The 18,636-nt window shown below is 35.2% G+C and overlaps 1 protein-coding gene across 1 annotated transcript in view; it reads left to right on the top strand.

The window, feature by feature from the left end:
- Window positions 1-18,134, top strand: part of LOC149777690 (kinesin-like protein KIF14) — a 79,046-nt gene extending 60,912 nt beyond the window's left edge. Inside the window, exons 23-31 of the mRNA XM_089938742.1 lie at window positions 854-948; window positions 3,004-3,099; window positions 3,642-3,770; window positions 6,242-6,432; window positions 8,694-8,870; window positions 9,444-9,581; window positions 12,290-12,370; window positions 13,579-13,735; window positions 14,009-18,134. Of these exons, the coding sequence (XP_089794868.1) occupies window positions 854-948; window positions 3,004-3,099; window positions 3,642-3,770; window positions 6,242-6,432; window positions 8,694-8,870; window positions 9,444-9,581; window positions 12,290-12,370; window positions 13,579-13,735; window positions 14,009-14,514 (1,570 nt within the window). The 3' untranslated portion in view covers window positions 14,515-18,134. The remainder of the gene's footprint in view (window positions 1-853; window positions 949-3,003; window positions 3,100-3,641; window positions 3,771-6,241; window positions 6,433-8,693; window positions 8,871-9,443; window positions 9,582-12,289; window positions 12,371-13,578; window positions 13,736-14,008) is intronic.
- The last annotated feature ends 502 nt before the right edge of the window (window positions 18,135-18,636 follow it).

Genomic DNA, 18,636 nt, shown 5'->3' with positions numbered 1-18,636 from the left:
TACCACCATCAATGCCATCTCAGCTTCTATCTTTACCACCCACAATGCCATCTCAGCTTCTGTCTTTACCACCATCGATGACATCTCAGCTTGTCTTTACCACCCACAATGACATCTCAACTTCTGTCTTTACCACCATCGATGACATCTCAGCTTCTATCTTTACGACCATCGATGACATCTCAGCTTCTATCTTTACCACCCACAATGCCATCTCAAGCCTATTATCATGGAGGTGCACCAGAGTACCTACAGGATTTACTGGATCAACATATGGAAACCCTCATCCACCAAAACCGAAAACGGCAATTTAACGAAAAGTTTCAGAACACTTCTGTGAATACTCTTCATTTCATATATATTCTATGGAAACTATTACAGTATTTACGAAAGTACACCATTGCATGTAAATGTAACCATTAGAATGTAGAATTTTAATGTCTTAGACATACTGAAATCTAATAACTTCCTGCATGCTGTACATTCTTCTGATTTCTTCTTAAGGGAGCAAGGTAGGGTAGTCTTTGACTAAATGAGCAACCATCTATAAAAAATTATTATTATTGTTATTATTATTATTATTATTATCATTTTTATTATTATTATTATTATTATTATTATTATTATTTTATTATTATTATTATTATTATTATTAATATTGAGTAATTAATACATACTTAAAACATAAAAACTAATTCCTCTGCTCCTTCCATGAAAAAAGAAAACTTTGTAATCTCTTATATTAGCTACATTTTTAACATTGCAGTACTTGTGTTTGCTTTTTATTTAGTTAATTGGATAATTTGTATGGAATATGCATCAATTTCTAATCATGAAATTTTTTTTCATGCAGAAGAAATGGTCATCGGTACTCCTTCTCCTCCCCAGGATTACAGCCATCTTTTTTGTCAAGCTTATCTAGTTCAGGAAACAGTCCTCAGAAGTCAGGTAAGAATTCTACAAGTTATAATGTTATACCTATAATCTACTCCCATCAGCAAAAGTCACTGTTTTGTACTATGAATTCATTTTCATGTGTTATGGCGGGTGTAATTGATAATGTTTTGCAGAATATTTGCTTTCCATCTGTACTGATTCTTAAGTTGTGTATGCTGATTGATGGAGGATCTAATGAGACTTTCTATGCAGTCTGATCTTGTGGATGTTGATTGATGGAGGATCTATGAGACTTTCTATACAGTCTGATCTTGTGGATGTTGATTGATGGAGGATCTATGAGACTTTCTATACAGTCTGATCTTGTCGATCTCGATTGATGGAGGATTTATGAGACTTTCTATGCAGTCTGATCTTGTGGATGTTGATTGATGGAGGATCTATGAGACTTTCTATACAGTCTGAACTTGTGGATGTTGATTGATGGATGATCTATGAGACTTTCTGTACAGTCTGATCTTGTGGATGTTGATTGATGGAGGATCTATGAGACTTTCTATACATTCTGAACTTGTGTATGTTGATTGGATGATCTATGAGACTTTCTGTACAGTCTGATCTTGTGGATGTTGATTGATGGAGGATCTATGAGACTTTCTATACAGTCTGATCTTGTGGATGTTGATTGATGGAGGATCTATGAGACTTTCTATACAGTCTGATCTTGTGGATGTTGATTGATGGAGGATCTATGAGACTTTCTATACAGTCTGATCTTGTGGATGTTGATTGATGGAGGATCTGTGAGACTTTCTATACAGTCTGATCTTGTGGATGTTGATTGATAGAGGATCTATGAGACTTTCTATACAGTCTGATCTTGTGGATGATGATTGATGGAGGATCTGTGAGACTTTCTGTACAGTCTGATCTTGTGGATCTTGATTGGAGGATCTATGAGACTTTCTATACAGTCTGAACTTGTGGATGTTGATTGATGGAGGATCTATGAGACTTTCTGTACAGTCTGATCTTGTGGATGTTGATTGATGGAGGATCTATGAGACTTTCTATACAGTTTGATCTTGTGGATGTTGATTGATGGAGGATCTATGAGACTTTCTATACAGTCTGATCTTGTGGATGTTGATTGATGGAGGATCTATGAGACTTTCTATACAGTCTGATCTTGTGGATGTTGATTGATGGAGGATCTGTGAGACTTTCTATACAGTCTGATCTTGTGGATCTTGATTGATGGAGGATCTATGAGACTTTCTTGTGGATGTTGATTGATGGAGGATCTGTGAGACTTTCTATACAGTCTGATCTTGTGGATGTTGATTGATGGAGGATCTGTGAGACTTTCTATACAGTCTGATCTTGTGGATGTTGATTGATGGAGAATCTATGAGACTTTCTATACAGTCTGATCTTGTGGATGTTGATTGATGGAGGATCTGTGAGACTTTCTATACAGTCTGATCTTGTGGATGTTGATAGATGGAGAATCTATGAGACTTTCTATACAGTCTGATCTTGTGGATGTTGATTGATGGAGGATCTGTGAGACTTTCTATACAGTCTGATCTTGTGGATCTTGATTGATGGAGGATCTGTGAGACTTTCTGAACAGTCTGAACTTGTGGATCTTAATTGGAGGGTCTGTGAGACTTTCTGTACACTCTGATCTTGTGGATCTTGATTGATGGAGGATCTGTGAGACTTTCTATACAGTCTGAACTTGTGGATCTTGATTGATGGAGGATCTTTGAGACTTTCTATACAGTCTGATCTTTTATTGTTATATCTTTTAATCTTTGGATTGTAGTAGCATAAAATTCCATGAAAGTTAGTGGCCTGTGAATTACGTGAATTCACATTATCATCAGTTTGGGAGGTAATGTAGCAAAATTTTCAGGCAAATTTTATTGGCTGTGATATACTTTTTCTTAAAGTACTCTCTTTAATTTTTTTTAATAAAATCTGTCTATTTGGGACACAAGTGAGATGAAGTCAACAATCTTTGTGAATTTTCTCATTTTTGGAGCAGGTTTATTTTAAATGCAGGTGTTAGTTAATGCATTTTTTTCTCACCAATCTCAGTTTCAGAAACACCAACCGCTTGTAGCAGTTGCTCAGGAGCAGGTGTTATCCCCCTTTGCAAGGAAATGGTTAGCAATCTACTACAGGAATTTCAGAGTAAGTTTGATCAGTTTGAATTTTTGTTTTCGTAAGTATGTGGAAGTATGTGGGGAACTTGAAAAATGTTGGAGAAGTACTGTTTTGATCTAGGGAGGGGAATTTTCCACAAATTCACTAATTTTCTTGATTTTCAGGGTCATCTCCCTAACTTCTGAAATCTATATAAATTTTTTGTTGAAATTGGGGAAGGTAGTGTAGATTGATTAAGCGCTGATTTACTGAACAGTTCCATGCCTGGTCATAGTTGTAGACATATCAGTTATGCCTTTCCTGCTAATAAATTTCTGAAACCAGTTTAATCTAATTGGAATCCTTTTTTTGTTGTTGATGATTTAGACATATTAGTTGCTTGGATGGTTTGATGCTTTTAACAATTTTTTCGTTTCCTGATAATGAACATTCAGTATCAGTCTAAAGTAATTGGAATCACTTTGTTTTCTCTGTTATAATATCATCAATTTATAATGTGTCTGTCAGAAAAATTTAGTATAAATATTAAATTCATAGCAAAAGTTGATGTTGATTCTTTCTTCCTCCAGCTAATGGTTTTGCAGAGAGTATAGCTGACAAGGTGCTCATTGCAACTGAAACGATATGGAAAGCAGTTCTTTATCTGAAAGAAAAAATGGGCATCACAGAAGACAACAACAATACAAAGGACAAACTTGGTATAATAATTTTAAAAAAAACAAAAACTTTCAGTTCTTTACTTAAAAATGAGAAAAAAATCAGTCTAACAGAGTTCATTTGAACCCTGTGCTTCATAGAATATGTTGCTTCATAGACAGTTTCTATACATGTGCCCAAGCCATATGGTGCAGTACACTATAAATAGAACACATGTTACCTGTGTGACTTAATGTGAATAGGCTTGCCTGTTAAGTTTATAACGGTTTTAGTATATGTTAAGTTCAACATCAATTTTAACCATTTTACCTTTTTTATACACTTCTGTTATAGTAAGCTTAAGAGTAAAATCGGAGCATTTTAGTTGTATAGGTATTTTTCATGGAAGAATTTTTTATATTCAGCATCCAGTCAGTGAAGTAGTGACAAACCAATATTGACATTTCTCATCCTCAAAATGTGGGTTCACTGTTTATGTCTGTATCGCTAAATTTGATAATTATCAAAACACAATGTTGCTTACATTAACATTGGAGTTTGTATCTTACTTAATGAAACCTTCACCGTAGTAATGACCGCTCCGGTGGCCTAGTGGTTAGAGCGTCTGCCTCGGATGCAGAAGGTCATGGGTTCGATCCCCGGCCAAGTCATACCAAAGACTTACAAAAATGGTACTAACAGCTGCCTCGCTGGGTGCTCAGCATTAAGAGGTTAGTGTTAGGACTGGTCGGCCTGGTGTCAGGATAATGTGACTGGGTGGGACATCATGCTACATGTCTGCGGCATGATGCCCCAGTGCTAGACCTCACTGTAAACTGCCACACTGCAGACATCGTAGCGATATGACTGGAAAATTGTTAAAGCTATGTTAAAAATCCAAGTCACACACACACGTATATTGTTGAGTCAGCTGATAGAATGGTTCCCTAAAAATGTCCTCATCCACTAAAATAACTGTCCTGAACAGTGGATAGTTATTTTAGCAGACAAAGGAAATTGTAAACAACCAAGTTTAAGCCTGACTCTACAAAGACTGATTCAAAGCATATAATGCTGGAAAAATTGTATTGCAGAAATTAATAAATCCAAGTAATAATGGTATGTCTTTGAATTTTGGATGAATAAGTAACAGTTATGGTTTGTTCCAGTAAAACACACTTGGAAGCTAGAGAAAGCATCCATAGCAGCAATTTAGACATTTTTTAAAATCATTTTCATATGAACTATTTGAGTCAGCAGAGTACCCTGACAGATAGTTTTAATAATATGCCTTCATTGGGTACCATGTATGTTTATATGGGACAGTCCTAAATATATTTGCAACTTTTGTTGGTTTTTATCTGGCTTTATTTTTCTTTTCTTTTTTCTTCTAAATGATGCCACTTGATCTGTTCAGGACCTTTTTTTTCTCTTCACATCTGGTATGAACTTGTCAAACGGTATATTGGAAGGAGACTCGATGGCACTGGCTATGGAAAAGAATAGTTCTCATATAGATTGCTGCCATTCAGTACACAACAGATTTAAATATAGCTTGTAAAAATATAATGACAGTCTCAAGATCAACTACTGTGTTTCGTCAACCAATGTACAGCTTGATTTTTACCTTCAGTGTATTGTTGTGGTTTTTATACAGTAAGGCATGCCTTTCTCTCACTCAAGACCTAGTACAGGTATGACAAACAGTAAGGCATGCCTGTCTCTCATTAATGACCATGTACGGATATGATAAACAGTAAGGCATGCCTGTCTCTCACTCATTGCCTTGTACAGGTATGACAAACAGTAAGGCATGCCTGTCTCTCACTCAGGACCTTGTACAGGCATGATAAACAGTAAGGCATGCCTGTCTCTCACTCATGACCTTGTACAGGTATGACAAACAGTAAGGCATGCCTGTCTCTCACTCAAGACCTTGTACAGGCATGATAAACAGTAAGGCATGCCTGTCTCTCACTCATGACCTTGTACAGGTATGACAAACAGTAAAGCATACCTTTCTCTCACTCATGACCTTGTACAGGTATGACAAACAGTAAGGCATGCCTGTCTCTCACTCAAGACCTTGTATAGGTATGACAAATAGTAAGGCATGCCTGTCTCTCACTCAAGACCTTGTACAGGCATGATAAACAGTAAGGCATGCCTGTCTGTCACTCATGACCTTGTACAGGCATGATAAACAGTAAGGCATGCCTGTCTCTCACTCATGACCTTGTACAGGCATGATAAACAGTAAGGCATGTCTGTCTCACTCAAGACCTTGTATGGGTATGATAAACAGTAAGTCCTCAAGACTTTGTAATGGTATGACAAACAGTAAGGCATGCCTGTCTCACTCAAGACCTTGTACAGGTTTGATACACAGCAAGGCATGCCTGTCTCTCACTCAAGACCTTGGATAGATATGATAAACAGTACGGCTTGTGTTTAATTGAGGTCACTGATTACTATGTGGTCTGATTACATTGTTCATGTACTATAACAGTTAAATATCTATCCTCCATTTTAGACCCTGGGCAGTACAGTACTGTGCAAATGTACAGTGTACAGATGATTACCTGTCTGAATAGTCTGGCCAATCACTGTGTAGCCTGGTCTGCCATGTACAGGAACCTTAATTCCACACTGATCCGTGACTTGATCCACCGAATGACTGAGCAGATCCGATCTATGGGAGGTCAGCTAGTGCATTTTCTACAGGTAGGCACATAGTCCAATAAATCAGTCACCAGACCTGTACTGATGCTATTGTACAGTTTGAAGTCTGATCTCATGTCTTCATAAAAATATGATGCAGACAAATCCGCCAGAAACACATCAGTGACACTGATATTTCTTGCATAACTTAAGTTATGGCCAGTTAAAGGGCGGTTGAGCGATATGTACAGACTATTTCTGGATCAAATCCTATGTTTGACAAGTTGAAAATATATGTGAAATAACACGTCTCTGCCCCCATCATCATTTCAAATTTCATGGCTATTCAGCTGTTCCATTGGATCCAGGAAACAGTTAAATAGGACCTGGCTCATTTGTAAGTTTTGATTGATTTGGTCATGTGACTTAATTCCGATGTTTTCTGCCATTTGTTGGGTGTTTTTGTCCTAATCATGCCTTAAATGAACTGAATGAGAAATCCACTGTGATGGGTAATTTTAAATATTTTTACCTGTTATGGATAGATAGTTGCTTTCTAAGTGCATGTGACAGTCACATGACAAATTCTTAGATGCCTGAGCCAAGTCACTTTGCTAAAGCAGCCAAAGCTTTCATATAAGCAAAGGCTGCGTCTGATTGGTTGCTATGGAACAGACACATGACATTCAAAATGGTGATCAGATGTAGATATACAAGTTGTCAAACATAGGATTTTATCCAGAAATATTCTGTACATATCACCACAAGGCCCCTTCAGCTGACTGCAGCTTGGTAGCCGTGAGACATACCAGTATGTAAAATGTATGTTGATTTATTGCAGACAGATTTGGCTACATCAAGTGCATGATTTTATAAAGAGGTTTGATTAGATCTGTTAGTGTCAGTTCAGGTTTATGGGATGATTTATCATAGTCATATGTACAGTTTGCAATCACTGTGGTTTGACCTGCCATGTACATGAGCCTTAATTTCATGCTGAACCATGACTTACTCCACAAAATGCCAGATCAGTTTGAATCCATAGGAATTCAACTCGACTGCTTTCTATAGGTAAGGTATATAGTTTTGCTAGGTTTATCACTGCACAGCCTTTTCTCCCATCTACCCTTCTTGAAAGCCATTGGCAATAATATTCTATTCTCCTTTTTCATCTGAGGCTGCCTGTGCACAATGGCAACAAAATTTTTGTCGCACTCAATGCAGACCTGCCAACTCTTACGATTTTGCCATAAGTCTTACGAAAATTACCCTTAAAATATGGACTTATGGCATATAAGCAAAAGATACAGAAAAATGATTGTTGCCGAAAAATCCAGATAATTGGTTCATCCGTGTTTTATTTGGATCCATGCTTCATCTTAGAATTAGTGAAATTAGTCAATGAACCAGACTAACTTTACAGCAGCACCCCAGATGCTTTAAACTGCTCATATTTTGTTCATGAGAAGCGTCTGCATGATGAAACTGTTGATTATATAATTTTTTTAAATGGCATCCATTAAGCGATGCATTTTGTCTTAAGTAATAGAAAGTGTTAATAATCAACACAAAAGAATAAAAAGGCATATTCAGAGTTTTGTGACTAAAATTGCGTTTATTGGACATCACATGCCTATTTTAGTTTGTCTCGTGGCGGGAGATATGATTGCTTTAGTCATGTGAAATAGAAAAGAATTTCCAAGAATTATTTCAAGTTGAGAGATATCAGCAAGCTGTTGAGTTGCATTGGGTTTGGAACTAAAGTTTGTGCAACTGTACTAGTGGTAAATAAAGTCTACACATACTTTACAAACTTTTCAGTTGAACATAATGTTTATCGTCGATGTGTCAAACTTTTAATTACGTTTTCCAGCTTCACAATAGCAGTTAATGATACTTTGTTACACCTTATTGAAAACTGGTCAATCTTACGGAAAAAAATCAACTGCCTTACTGAGATGGGGTCATCAGGGTTGGCAGGTCTGCCAATGATTGGTTAAGCATGTTTGTGCATAGTCTTGAGAAACAAGTACAGGCAGCCACAGGTGACAAAGGAGCATCGTGGAATATTATCTGTGGCTTGCAATGTTAGCCATGTACAGGAACCTTGATTCAACACTGATTCTAGGCCTGATTGAACAGCAGATCAAACCCAAGGAAAGTCAGTTGTTTCATTTTCTTAATATAGGTACAGTTTTCAAGATTTCCAAGTTGCAGTCTGATGTGGACATAAAAATAATTTTAAAAAAATTGGAAACAAGATTTTATTCTGAAAATTATGCCATGAAATGTTATATCATATTTTGCGTTTTAATCATTTCCAGGCGTGTGAAAATAGCATAGACAGCCTACTTGATGAATCTAGTTACAAGATACAGGACTGTCTGCAGACAATGTGTAAAGTTACAGGAGAGCTGGCCCTGGCCACTGATACACAGATGTGGTGTTTTGAGGATATGGGGAACCAGGGAAGCACCAAAGATGGGGACAACAACTTCGGGGTAGGCCTGATAGTTATGCCATTGTTACCAAGGAAACTTGTCATTTCTTACTCATGTAATAATTTGACATCTCCATTGTTCAAGTTAAAACAATACTTTTTAACCAAAGCTTCTGAAAAACTGATTTTGTTGAAACACAAAAATCCTGTTTTATTCATTATTTATTTGAAGCATTTTACAACAAGCATTGCTAGATTGTTTACTGACTTTTTCTATAATTAGCTCATAATTAGTCCTACAGGCATAGGCATGATGCTGTTATTAAAATTTATTTACAGGAAAAATGTTTGGTTGGAAGCTTTCACATTATTCTTGAGAGTAGCAGGCTTAAATATGGTACCAAAGAGATATGTTAAAAATTATTTTTATTTTAGTTAATACTCTATTTGAGTTTTTACATGTAATAAAATATTAATGAATTTTGATCTTTTTTATTTGTCTTTTTTTGAACCAAGACATGAATGGAATGCATAAAAAATAATTCAGTCTCTATAGAGATGTGTTGGTATGTGTAGGAACTAAGGAACATTTTATTTCATAATTGTAAAATGTTGGTTGGTTCTGTTTTTACAGGTGGGACCGGAACTGTGCCAGTCTTTCTTCAGTGGGTGTGAGGTGTTCATTGACAAAACTTTGCAAGGGGCACTGAAAACTGTAGAAGACTATGAGATTAGAGCTCAGTCTTTTACTGATTCGGCTGCAGATACACTGGTGAGTGTACATGAAATGGTGGCTGTCGTTATAAATCATAACATTGAAAGAGGGAATGAAGTATTGGTTGGATCAAATGTAAATGTATTAGGATTTCCCTACTCAAATCATATGATAAATGCAGGAGTATACCAAACTATATGATAAATGCAGGAGTAGCCCAAACAATTTGATGAATGCAGGAGTAGCCCAAACCACATGATAAATGCAGGAGTATACCAAACTATATGATAAATGCAGGAGTAGCCCAAACAATTTGATGAATGCAGGAGTAGCCCAAACAATTTGATGAATGCAGGAGTAGCCCAAACAATTTGATGAATGCAGGAGTAGCCCAAACCACATGATAAATGCAGGAGTAGACCAAAGCATGTAATAAATGCTGAAGTAGTCCAAACCACATGATAAATGCAGATGTAGCTCAAACTGTATGATAAATACAGAAGTAGTCCAAACCTTGTGATAAATGCAGGAGTAGCCCAATAGATATGAATGCTGGAGTAGGCCAAACCGAATAACAAATGCAGGAGAAGCCCAAACCATATGATGAATGCAGGAGTGGCCCAAACCATATGATAAATGATGTAGTATTCCAAACCATATGATAAATACAGGAGTAGCCCAAACAGATTTGGCAGTGGACTTTTAAAAAAAAAAAGTGAGGTTGCATTTTTAGTTATTAGACTACAACCATTAGAAGTACTTGGGTAAGGTTGTCAGTATTGTTTTCATTTATTCTTGGACTGTTGAGAGATAAGCATTTGATTAGTACTGTTCCATTTAAATAAACCTGGTACCAAAATACATGCCAGGAGACTCTGCTTACTCATCAAATTCATATCAAAATGATACAGAATTCTAAATCACATCTATGGGTGATTATTCCATGTTTTAAGTGACTCTCCTGGGTTACAAGTATGTTTCAGTGGAAAAGCTGTTAGATGCCATGGGAGCTTAACTCCATGAACCCTTTCAGCTGATCACTTTTATTATTTAAATCTATGAGTCCTTTCAGCTGATTACTTTAAAAACTTAAATCCATGAGTTCTTTCAGCTCATTACTTTAAAAACTTGAATCCATGACTCCTTTCAGCTGATTACTTTAAAAACTTAAATCCATGAGCCCTTTCAGCTGATCACTTTAAAAACTTAAATCCATGAGTCCTTTCAGCTGATCACTTTAAAAACTTAAATCCATGACTCCTTTCAGCTGATTACTTTAAAAATTTAAATCCATGAGCCCTTTCAGCTGATCACTTTAAAAACTTAAATCCATGAGTCCTTTCAGCTGATTACTTTGAAAACTTAAATCCATGAGTCCTTTCAGCTGATTACTTGCATTACTTAAAGACTCTGCAGTAATTTTCAAGGACATGATGCATCATGACTAGTTACTTGGATTTCAAAATGACATTTATTCGATGTTATGACTTGCTGTGGTTACTGACCTGTGTGTTGCCTTATTACTGGTTGTCATGAGTAACATAAGGCATTAAGATGGGATACTGAAAGGCCGGAAAGTAACTAAAGCTATGATATATAATGCAACTAATGTAGTAATGAATCTTATTGCCAGGTCCGGTGGATGTTTGTAACGAAACACAACCTGACAGAAATTAATGTATTTTATTTGCCTTCTAAACTTAAGTATTCTATTCTCTCAGCTAGATTGAATATTGAAGGGTTTTAGAATGTTACCTTTGTGCTTCTGTCTGTATAGTTAAGTTTTGCATTAAATTCTTAATGAAGGAACTTTTGTGTTCCACTATAGTCTGTCTTGTGGTATATACTTAGATGAATTATCACTTTCCTGCAGTGATTAATGAGATCTTCATCAATACCATTCAAGTTTTATGTTAAAAGTTGTACAAGGCAAATACAGGTTTATCACTGAATGGAAACAGTTGAGTAGATATGCCAACCATTCCCAGTTTGGATGAATTGCTGATTTGTTTGGTGAAATTCTGCATTCATATGTAATTAAAGTTTCTGGAAAAAACTTTGGGTTTTTTAACAGATATTTTTTCTGTGGATACAGGTAAGGACTGCAGTACTTAAGCACCAATATGATAGACTGGTACATAGAACCTAGTTTCTCAGTAAAACAAAAATAAGTTCTTTACAAGGAACCAGTCTATTAGACTTAATGGGGTAAAATGTAGAAGTATGGAGGAAGAGTAAATAGATGTCGACAATTCAGAAGAACTTTTGCTTTGTTGTTATCATTTTAGCCAACAAATGTTTCAGGAATTCAAAGTTCTGGAACTGAGAAATGGATTCACCATTTCTTATCATTGTAACTTATTTTTTTCTGGCTGTATTCAAGTTTGTATTGGCTTTGCTTCTTGCCACAAACATGTTTTCTGTCTGGATAGTTTGCCTAGCTCTGTGAAATTGATGCAAGGATCCCTGATTAGCAGGATCAGGGATTGACATCTCTGAGTGATTTCCATATTCTAAAAAATAATTACCTTGATAACATTCAATTATGAATTCTTTTAGTTAATAGATTAGTAGTAATTGACTGGTTTTCAGCAAAAGCTACATGTGAAGGCATAATGTTTACTTAGATAATTTCTATCATGCATATAAAATGTGTGATATTCATTTGATGACAGCGGAATTTCAGATCAACCAATCTTGTAGATTGAAATGATATCTTAAGGCGGTTTGTAGATTATGATGATGAACTTGTGTCTTTGTTTCAGCAACTGGGAGACGTCCCCCAGAACATCGAGATTGTGGTGTCCACATCCAGGGTGTTGCTGCAGAAATGTCAGGAGTTACAGGTGGGATTGGTCATTACATTTTAATAATTCTTATTACTGTATTTTCTTTTCGTGATTACAGAAATTTGATTACACATCTCTCACCACATGCACCACCTTCAGTACAGAGGTAGGTAATACAGTAATCCTTGTGTCTATCCATTGGATATGTATTTGACGAGCTCCACTGCATTATTTATTTGGGTACGTATTTGACGATCTCCACTGCATTATTTATTTGGGTTCATATTTGACGAGCTCCACTGCATTATTTATTTGGGTACGTATTTGACGAGCTCCACTGCATTATTTATTTGGGTACGTGTTTGACGAGCTCCACTGCAGTAGTTACTTGGATACGTATTTGACGAGCTGCACTGCATTATTTATTTGGGTACAAATTTGACGAGCTCCACTGCATTATTTATTTGGGTACGTATTTGACAAGCTGCACTGCATTATTTATTTGGGTACGTATTTGACGAGCTCCACTGCATTATTTATTTGGGTACAAATTTGACGAGCTCCAATGCATTATTTATTTGGGTACGTATTTAACGAGCTGCACTGCAGTATTTATTTGGGTACGTATTTGACAAGCTGCACTGCAGTATTTATTTGGGTACAAATTTGCTATGTATCTCACCACATACACCACCTTCAGTACAGAGGTAGGTAATACAGTAATCCTTGTGTCTATCCATTCATAGTGGACATGAAACTTGGTAAATACTATGATCGTGACCCAAAAATGCGCATGTAACCAAATCCCTTTGCGCTTGCAACTTTTGTTAGAATTAATGCCTTTCTGTCTCGTTGCTGTGCATGATACCACCTCATTAGCACAGCCAATCCTTGAGGATTTGGTGGATTGCCATGAAACTTGGTCAACAAATCACTCTGATTATGTTTGTCATGTAGCTTAATTCAGTCCATGACAAATGGGTTGGCAACTAGTCCTGCAGTTTTTGATGGATCACAATTTTCTGGCTTAATTTTACAAAATTATGGCCCCTTTTGATCGGTCATGGAGATATTTCTAATCTGTATATTCAAATCAGCATATATTTGATTTCATATATATATATATACTTTTTATAACAATGTTATTGAATTTACCAATTAAGAAATGGTGCAGGTTCCCCAAAACGTTTTATCATGACATCGTATGGGAAATTTAATTTTTCACCAGGTATATTATTGACCAAGATCTGTGATTATTATTTTAGGTGGAAGTAGATACCAGTCTACAAGAGGGGTCACTGGCACAACCAATCCAGCTGTGTGGAGCCCACTACAAGAGATCCCAGGCCCTCATTTCACATATCAGTAGTCTGGTTGAGAGTGTTGGTCTTCTGATTCAGACTTCTGAACCAGTCATTGAAGGTAGGCAAGCTGTCATGTATTGGGGAGGAGGGAGATCTCATTGTATAGATTCAGGAGCAAGTTATTATATTTAAAAAATGGTATCTCATTAAAACAATATGTCAAATTAACACTAACATAAATGGTAGTTATTTTATTAGTTTAGTATTTGACAAAAAAGAAAGTATTGTGAAGTTGTCATTGAAAGTAGGTCGGGGGATAATTCACATTGACGATAATGAACATCTGTGTACAGTCACATAATTAACTGATCATAAAACATCATTTTTCCAGGGAAGGACAATGAGGTGCGGAAAATCTGTAAATGTGCTGACATGATTCAGAAAGGTGCCATGCGTCTGACAGCAGTTTCTGGCCGAGATTTGCAGAAGATTCACAGATCTCTATGTGAGTCTAGTTCATTGGGTACTGGGAAACAGAAACCAGCTTCAAGGTCAAATAATGACAGTAGGTCTAGAAAGAAAGATTCTGCCAAGGATATTCAGAACAACTCGATAACTGACAGCCCCAGTGTCTCAATTTTGTCGGACTCGCAAATAGAGCAACTCGAATTTGCATGTCATGAGGTCCAGTTATCTATCGCCTCACTAATTGAGAGTGTTCATAAACTTTTAAAGTCGGAGAAAGCGAAAGTTTTGATGTCTTCTTCACTTTCAAGGGCAGAGCTTTCAACAGTAGGGGGAAAAAGAATGCTTCCCTCACCAGACAAGGGAGGAAATTCTTCAGGACTGGCCAGGAATCAATCTGAACAGCGCAATATTTCCCTTGTTCAGTCCTGATAATATTCTTGCCATACCTGCATGCCTTAGTATGATAGAATTTTTTTTTTTTACTTGTATCCTGCTGCTATCTCATTCCATTCCTTCAGGCTGTCATGAACTAGTTGCAGTAAGATTCCTAATGATCTTTTTGTACATGTGGATAAGAAATCAAGTTTGTTAGTGATCTGTTAATTAGCTAGATCAATAAACAAAAAGACATTTACAAATTAAGGCAAAAGACAAAATATAAAATTTTCACAACAAATGATGTATGTAATACTTTCAAAAAGTATTACAAGTATATAACTTTGCAAAATATAAAAAAATAAAAAATGTTCCGAATGCAGTGAGGTCAAGTAGCATAATTTGTTTTGTGCATTTTATGAAAATATTGACGTCTGTTGCAATCATTATAAGAATTTTCTTTTTTCTCATCGACAATAATGGCATTAGTAACAGGCTTTTCAAATTTTCTGAAATATAACCAGTCAAATCATTCAGCTGGAGCATAAATAATCATAGTGGATTTGTTGAAATATAACCAGTCTAATCATTCAGCTTGAGCATAAATAATCATAGCGGATTTGTTGAAATATAACCAGTCTAATCATTCAGCTTGAGCATAAATAATCATAGCGGATTTTTATAAACAACCAGTCCTGTCATTTAGCTGGAGCATAAATAATCATAGCGGATTTGTTGAAACATAACCAGTCTAATCATTCAGCTTGAGCATAAATAATCATAGCGGATTTTTATAAACAACCAGTCTAATCATTTAGCTTGAGCATCAATGCATTTTATGGTTGCCACAAAGCACGAATTTAACAACTCTGTGAATAAAGGTTCTAGTTTTATACAGTATGACTAATTCCCAGTCAACAAATTGAAAACCACATTGAACCTAGCATTAACAATAATTCTACAATAAATGTTATGCAATTCATTTATGTGCATTTGCTCATCTTAAATATAAATTGTTTTAAAATTTAATACTAATTTTGCTTAACCAATGTCTATTTAGTCCTGATTATTGAAAGCTCTGCACTTTAACTGACCTATGTGACTTTTACTGTAGTGTTATACAGTAGGACTAATTCCCAGTCAGTGATTTTAACACCACATTGAACAACAATCCTAGTGTTATGCATTAGGACTAATTCCCAGTCAGTGATTTTAACACGAAAGTGAACAATGATCATAATGTTATACAGTAAAACTAATTCCCAGTCAGTGATTTTAACATGAAAGTGAACAATGATCATAGTGTTATACAGTAGGGGTAATTCCCAGTCAACGAATTTAAAAATAACATGAAAATGTCTACAGAACCATGAAAATTTACATAGATGAAAAGAAATCACAGTATATCCATTGCACTGGCACACACAAATTTCAACAGATTAATTTAAGCTTTTGTTTATTAAGGAAAATATAAGTAGCCTATTATAAAGGCTTCAGTGTTAGCTTCATAAGAATAGGTTGTTTTTAATAACGGGGACAAATACCGATGGTTGAGAAGGGTAACTCAGTGCAGGAAAATCGTGCAAAAAGTTTAAGAGAAGAATTTGTCAAGGAATTTATTATGCTGAGATGCTAAGTATTTTTTATACAATTAGAAATTTGTACACCGTAACTATTCAGTATATTAAGACCTCTTTGCTGTGCAACATTGACTAAATGTGTAGTTGTTTAATCCATTAGTTTGAAATGGCATTATCTTCATCTTCTGTGTCAGAAATTATGAAACTGAAGCAAACTTTTAATATAATCTAACTACCTTCTGCACTGAAGTTTAAAAATGCCAGTCTTGTTGAACTCTGTCTTGCAGTGAGTGGATTCTGAAGAATACTTTCAAAATGACAAGACATGCATATCCATTTTTGCCAAAAGAGTGTGCCATTTAAAGCTGGATTTTTATGGTTGATAAGCCAAAAGAATTGTTTTTGACAACAATAAATGGAATTTTTTTGTAAACTTGATGAATAAACACGGGCTTAAACCTTTTTTGCAAAAACAACCCATTCTAGTTGAGACTTAAACTTCTCAATTGAGGAAGTAATTTCGAGTGTTTCCATTAAATTTGGTATTATATGAGTAATAAATAATGTATAAATATATCCACAAGAAATTAGTCCTCTGCCAAAATGTATCAGCTTATTTATGTTCACACTTATTTAGCTGGCATTTTTCATTTGGACAAATTTAATGTAACAATCTGCAATAATTATGATAGTAATATGTTTAAAAAAAGAGTATATTAAATATTTGCTTTTAACTTTGTAATCATCATCTTTTTTGGATATTTCTGACTTTCCTTTATTTGGATATTACATGTATTGTGTAGAGAAGGTATCTTATAATTATTATAGACTGCTGTCAGAAATGAGAAATTGAACTGTACAGAAATTTTTAAAAAAACGATCTGTTTCTGTAATTTACCTAGTTAAAAGAGAGGCCTGCAAGTGAGGAGAAAACACTTTATGGTATAGTTTTCATTCTGTTAATTGTTGTCTGTGTACAGAGCCATTAAATCAGTGCCTGTCTGTTATTATTCATTCACCGTCAACATAATGCATATAGCTATTGCAAGAAGCATGTTGCAAAAATGTTGCAACGTCATGTACATTCAAGAAAACTTTAGAAAGACGAGAAATGTGTTCAAGGAACATGGAAGTAAATCCACAGAGCATGAACTGACCTAAGCACAAAATTTAAACATGTGACAGATCAACAAACACTTTGGTAGGCCACCACTTTTGAGATGGGAGTTGAAAACTGCCTGTGCATATTTATTTTGTATGGGAGCTTTGTTGCTGGAGCTAATATATTCATGTAAATATTGTACTTTACAGGGTTATTTATTCAGTGTAAAGACAAAAATGGTACTGTCAGAAAATGTAGACACAAAAGTATCCAATTTTGTTTAGAAAGAATTACCATTTCAAAAGCTGTAATACAGTGAATCTCACAGTACTTTTATCATATTTTGTGAACTGTTTATGTTGTCATATTTGCAAGACAAGTTTGCAAATACAATTTTTTTTTCATATTGTTTATACATGTACCATTTTATGAAAGGATATTTTCAGAAAATAATTTCCTGATATTGGCACAAATTTTGTGCTTGCTAAAGTTTTGTGATTTATTGCTTTGAATAATAAACTACATGTCCATTAATGACTCCCGAAATGCCAAAATTCACTTACAGGTATATGGATAAATATACATTTTTTTCTTTTGGTTTACCCTGTTATCAAGTTCTTCCAAGATTTATTGTGTAATAATAATGAAGATTATGTACAAGTACAGTCATTATAAAACCTTTTTTATCAGATTTAATGTGCAAATGGTTTCTTTGCAAGTTTTTTGTTGTTTATCTGTACTTTCATTTTGGTCATATCTTTTTCATTTCATAACTTCCCATTTAATGCTTCTTGTATTGTGCAATATTTTTAATTGACAACAAACCAGTAATTTTGTTTGTTATTCAATATTTGCAGCTATTTATTGGCTTGTAATTATTCAAGCTTTAGTTCTTTTCATGTCATTTGTTCTTATTTACTAGGACCCAAATGGGACATCTATTTGTTTTTTCCATGTATAACATAAATGAAATAAAATTATGATTATCTCAACCTTTTTACTTCAAAATCTTCTGTTGATGATTACAAGATTGTGTTCATCCAGTTTTAAAGTCTTGTGACGAACAGTAGGTCTTTAATCGAACGTGGGGTGTGCATCATCTGTTCATAATTGCTATTTATAACTTCTTAAAACTTACTTTGCTGATTTGCACATGATTTTCCGTGGAGCGTCCTGGCATCAAGGCACTTCATCATTGTTCATTTGATGCTAATCCATTTATTCAAAATGGACACCATTATTACAAAAAAGTACAACTTTTGAAAAGGTAGCTACTTAAAAACCACTCATCAAATTTCTCAAATTTTAGAAGAAGGCAACTTGGCCTAGATGACATCCAATTTGTGCAGGTGATGCTGATCTGGCACCAAACATAGACACCATTGCTAAAAATAAAATCAGAATCTGGCATAGAAAATCTTGAAATAGCTTCTCAAAACCCACTCAATAAAATTTTACAGAAATGGCTTTCAATTGTTTTTACAAATTATGCAA

Source organism: Sinohyriopsis cumingii, chromosome 17 (assembly GCF_028554795.1).
Source record: "Sinohyriopsis cumingii isolate HCF-2022 chromosome 17, ASM2855479v2, whole genome shotgun sequence".
Classification (NCBI taxonomy): Eukaryota; Metazoa; Mollusca; class Bivalvia; order Unionida; family Unionidae; genus Sinohyriopsis; species Sinohyriopsis cumingii.
Note: the sequence above shows the minus strand (reverse complement) of the source record. Positions and strands in the feature narration are given on the sequence as shown.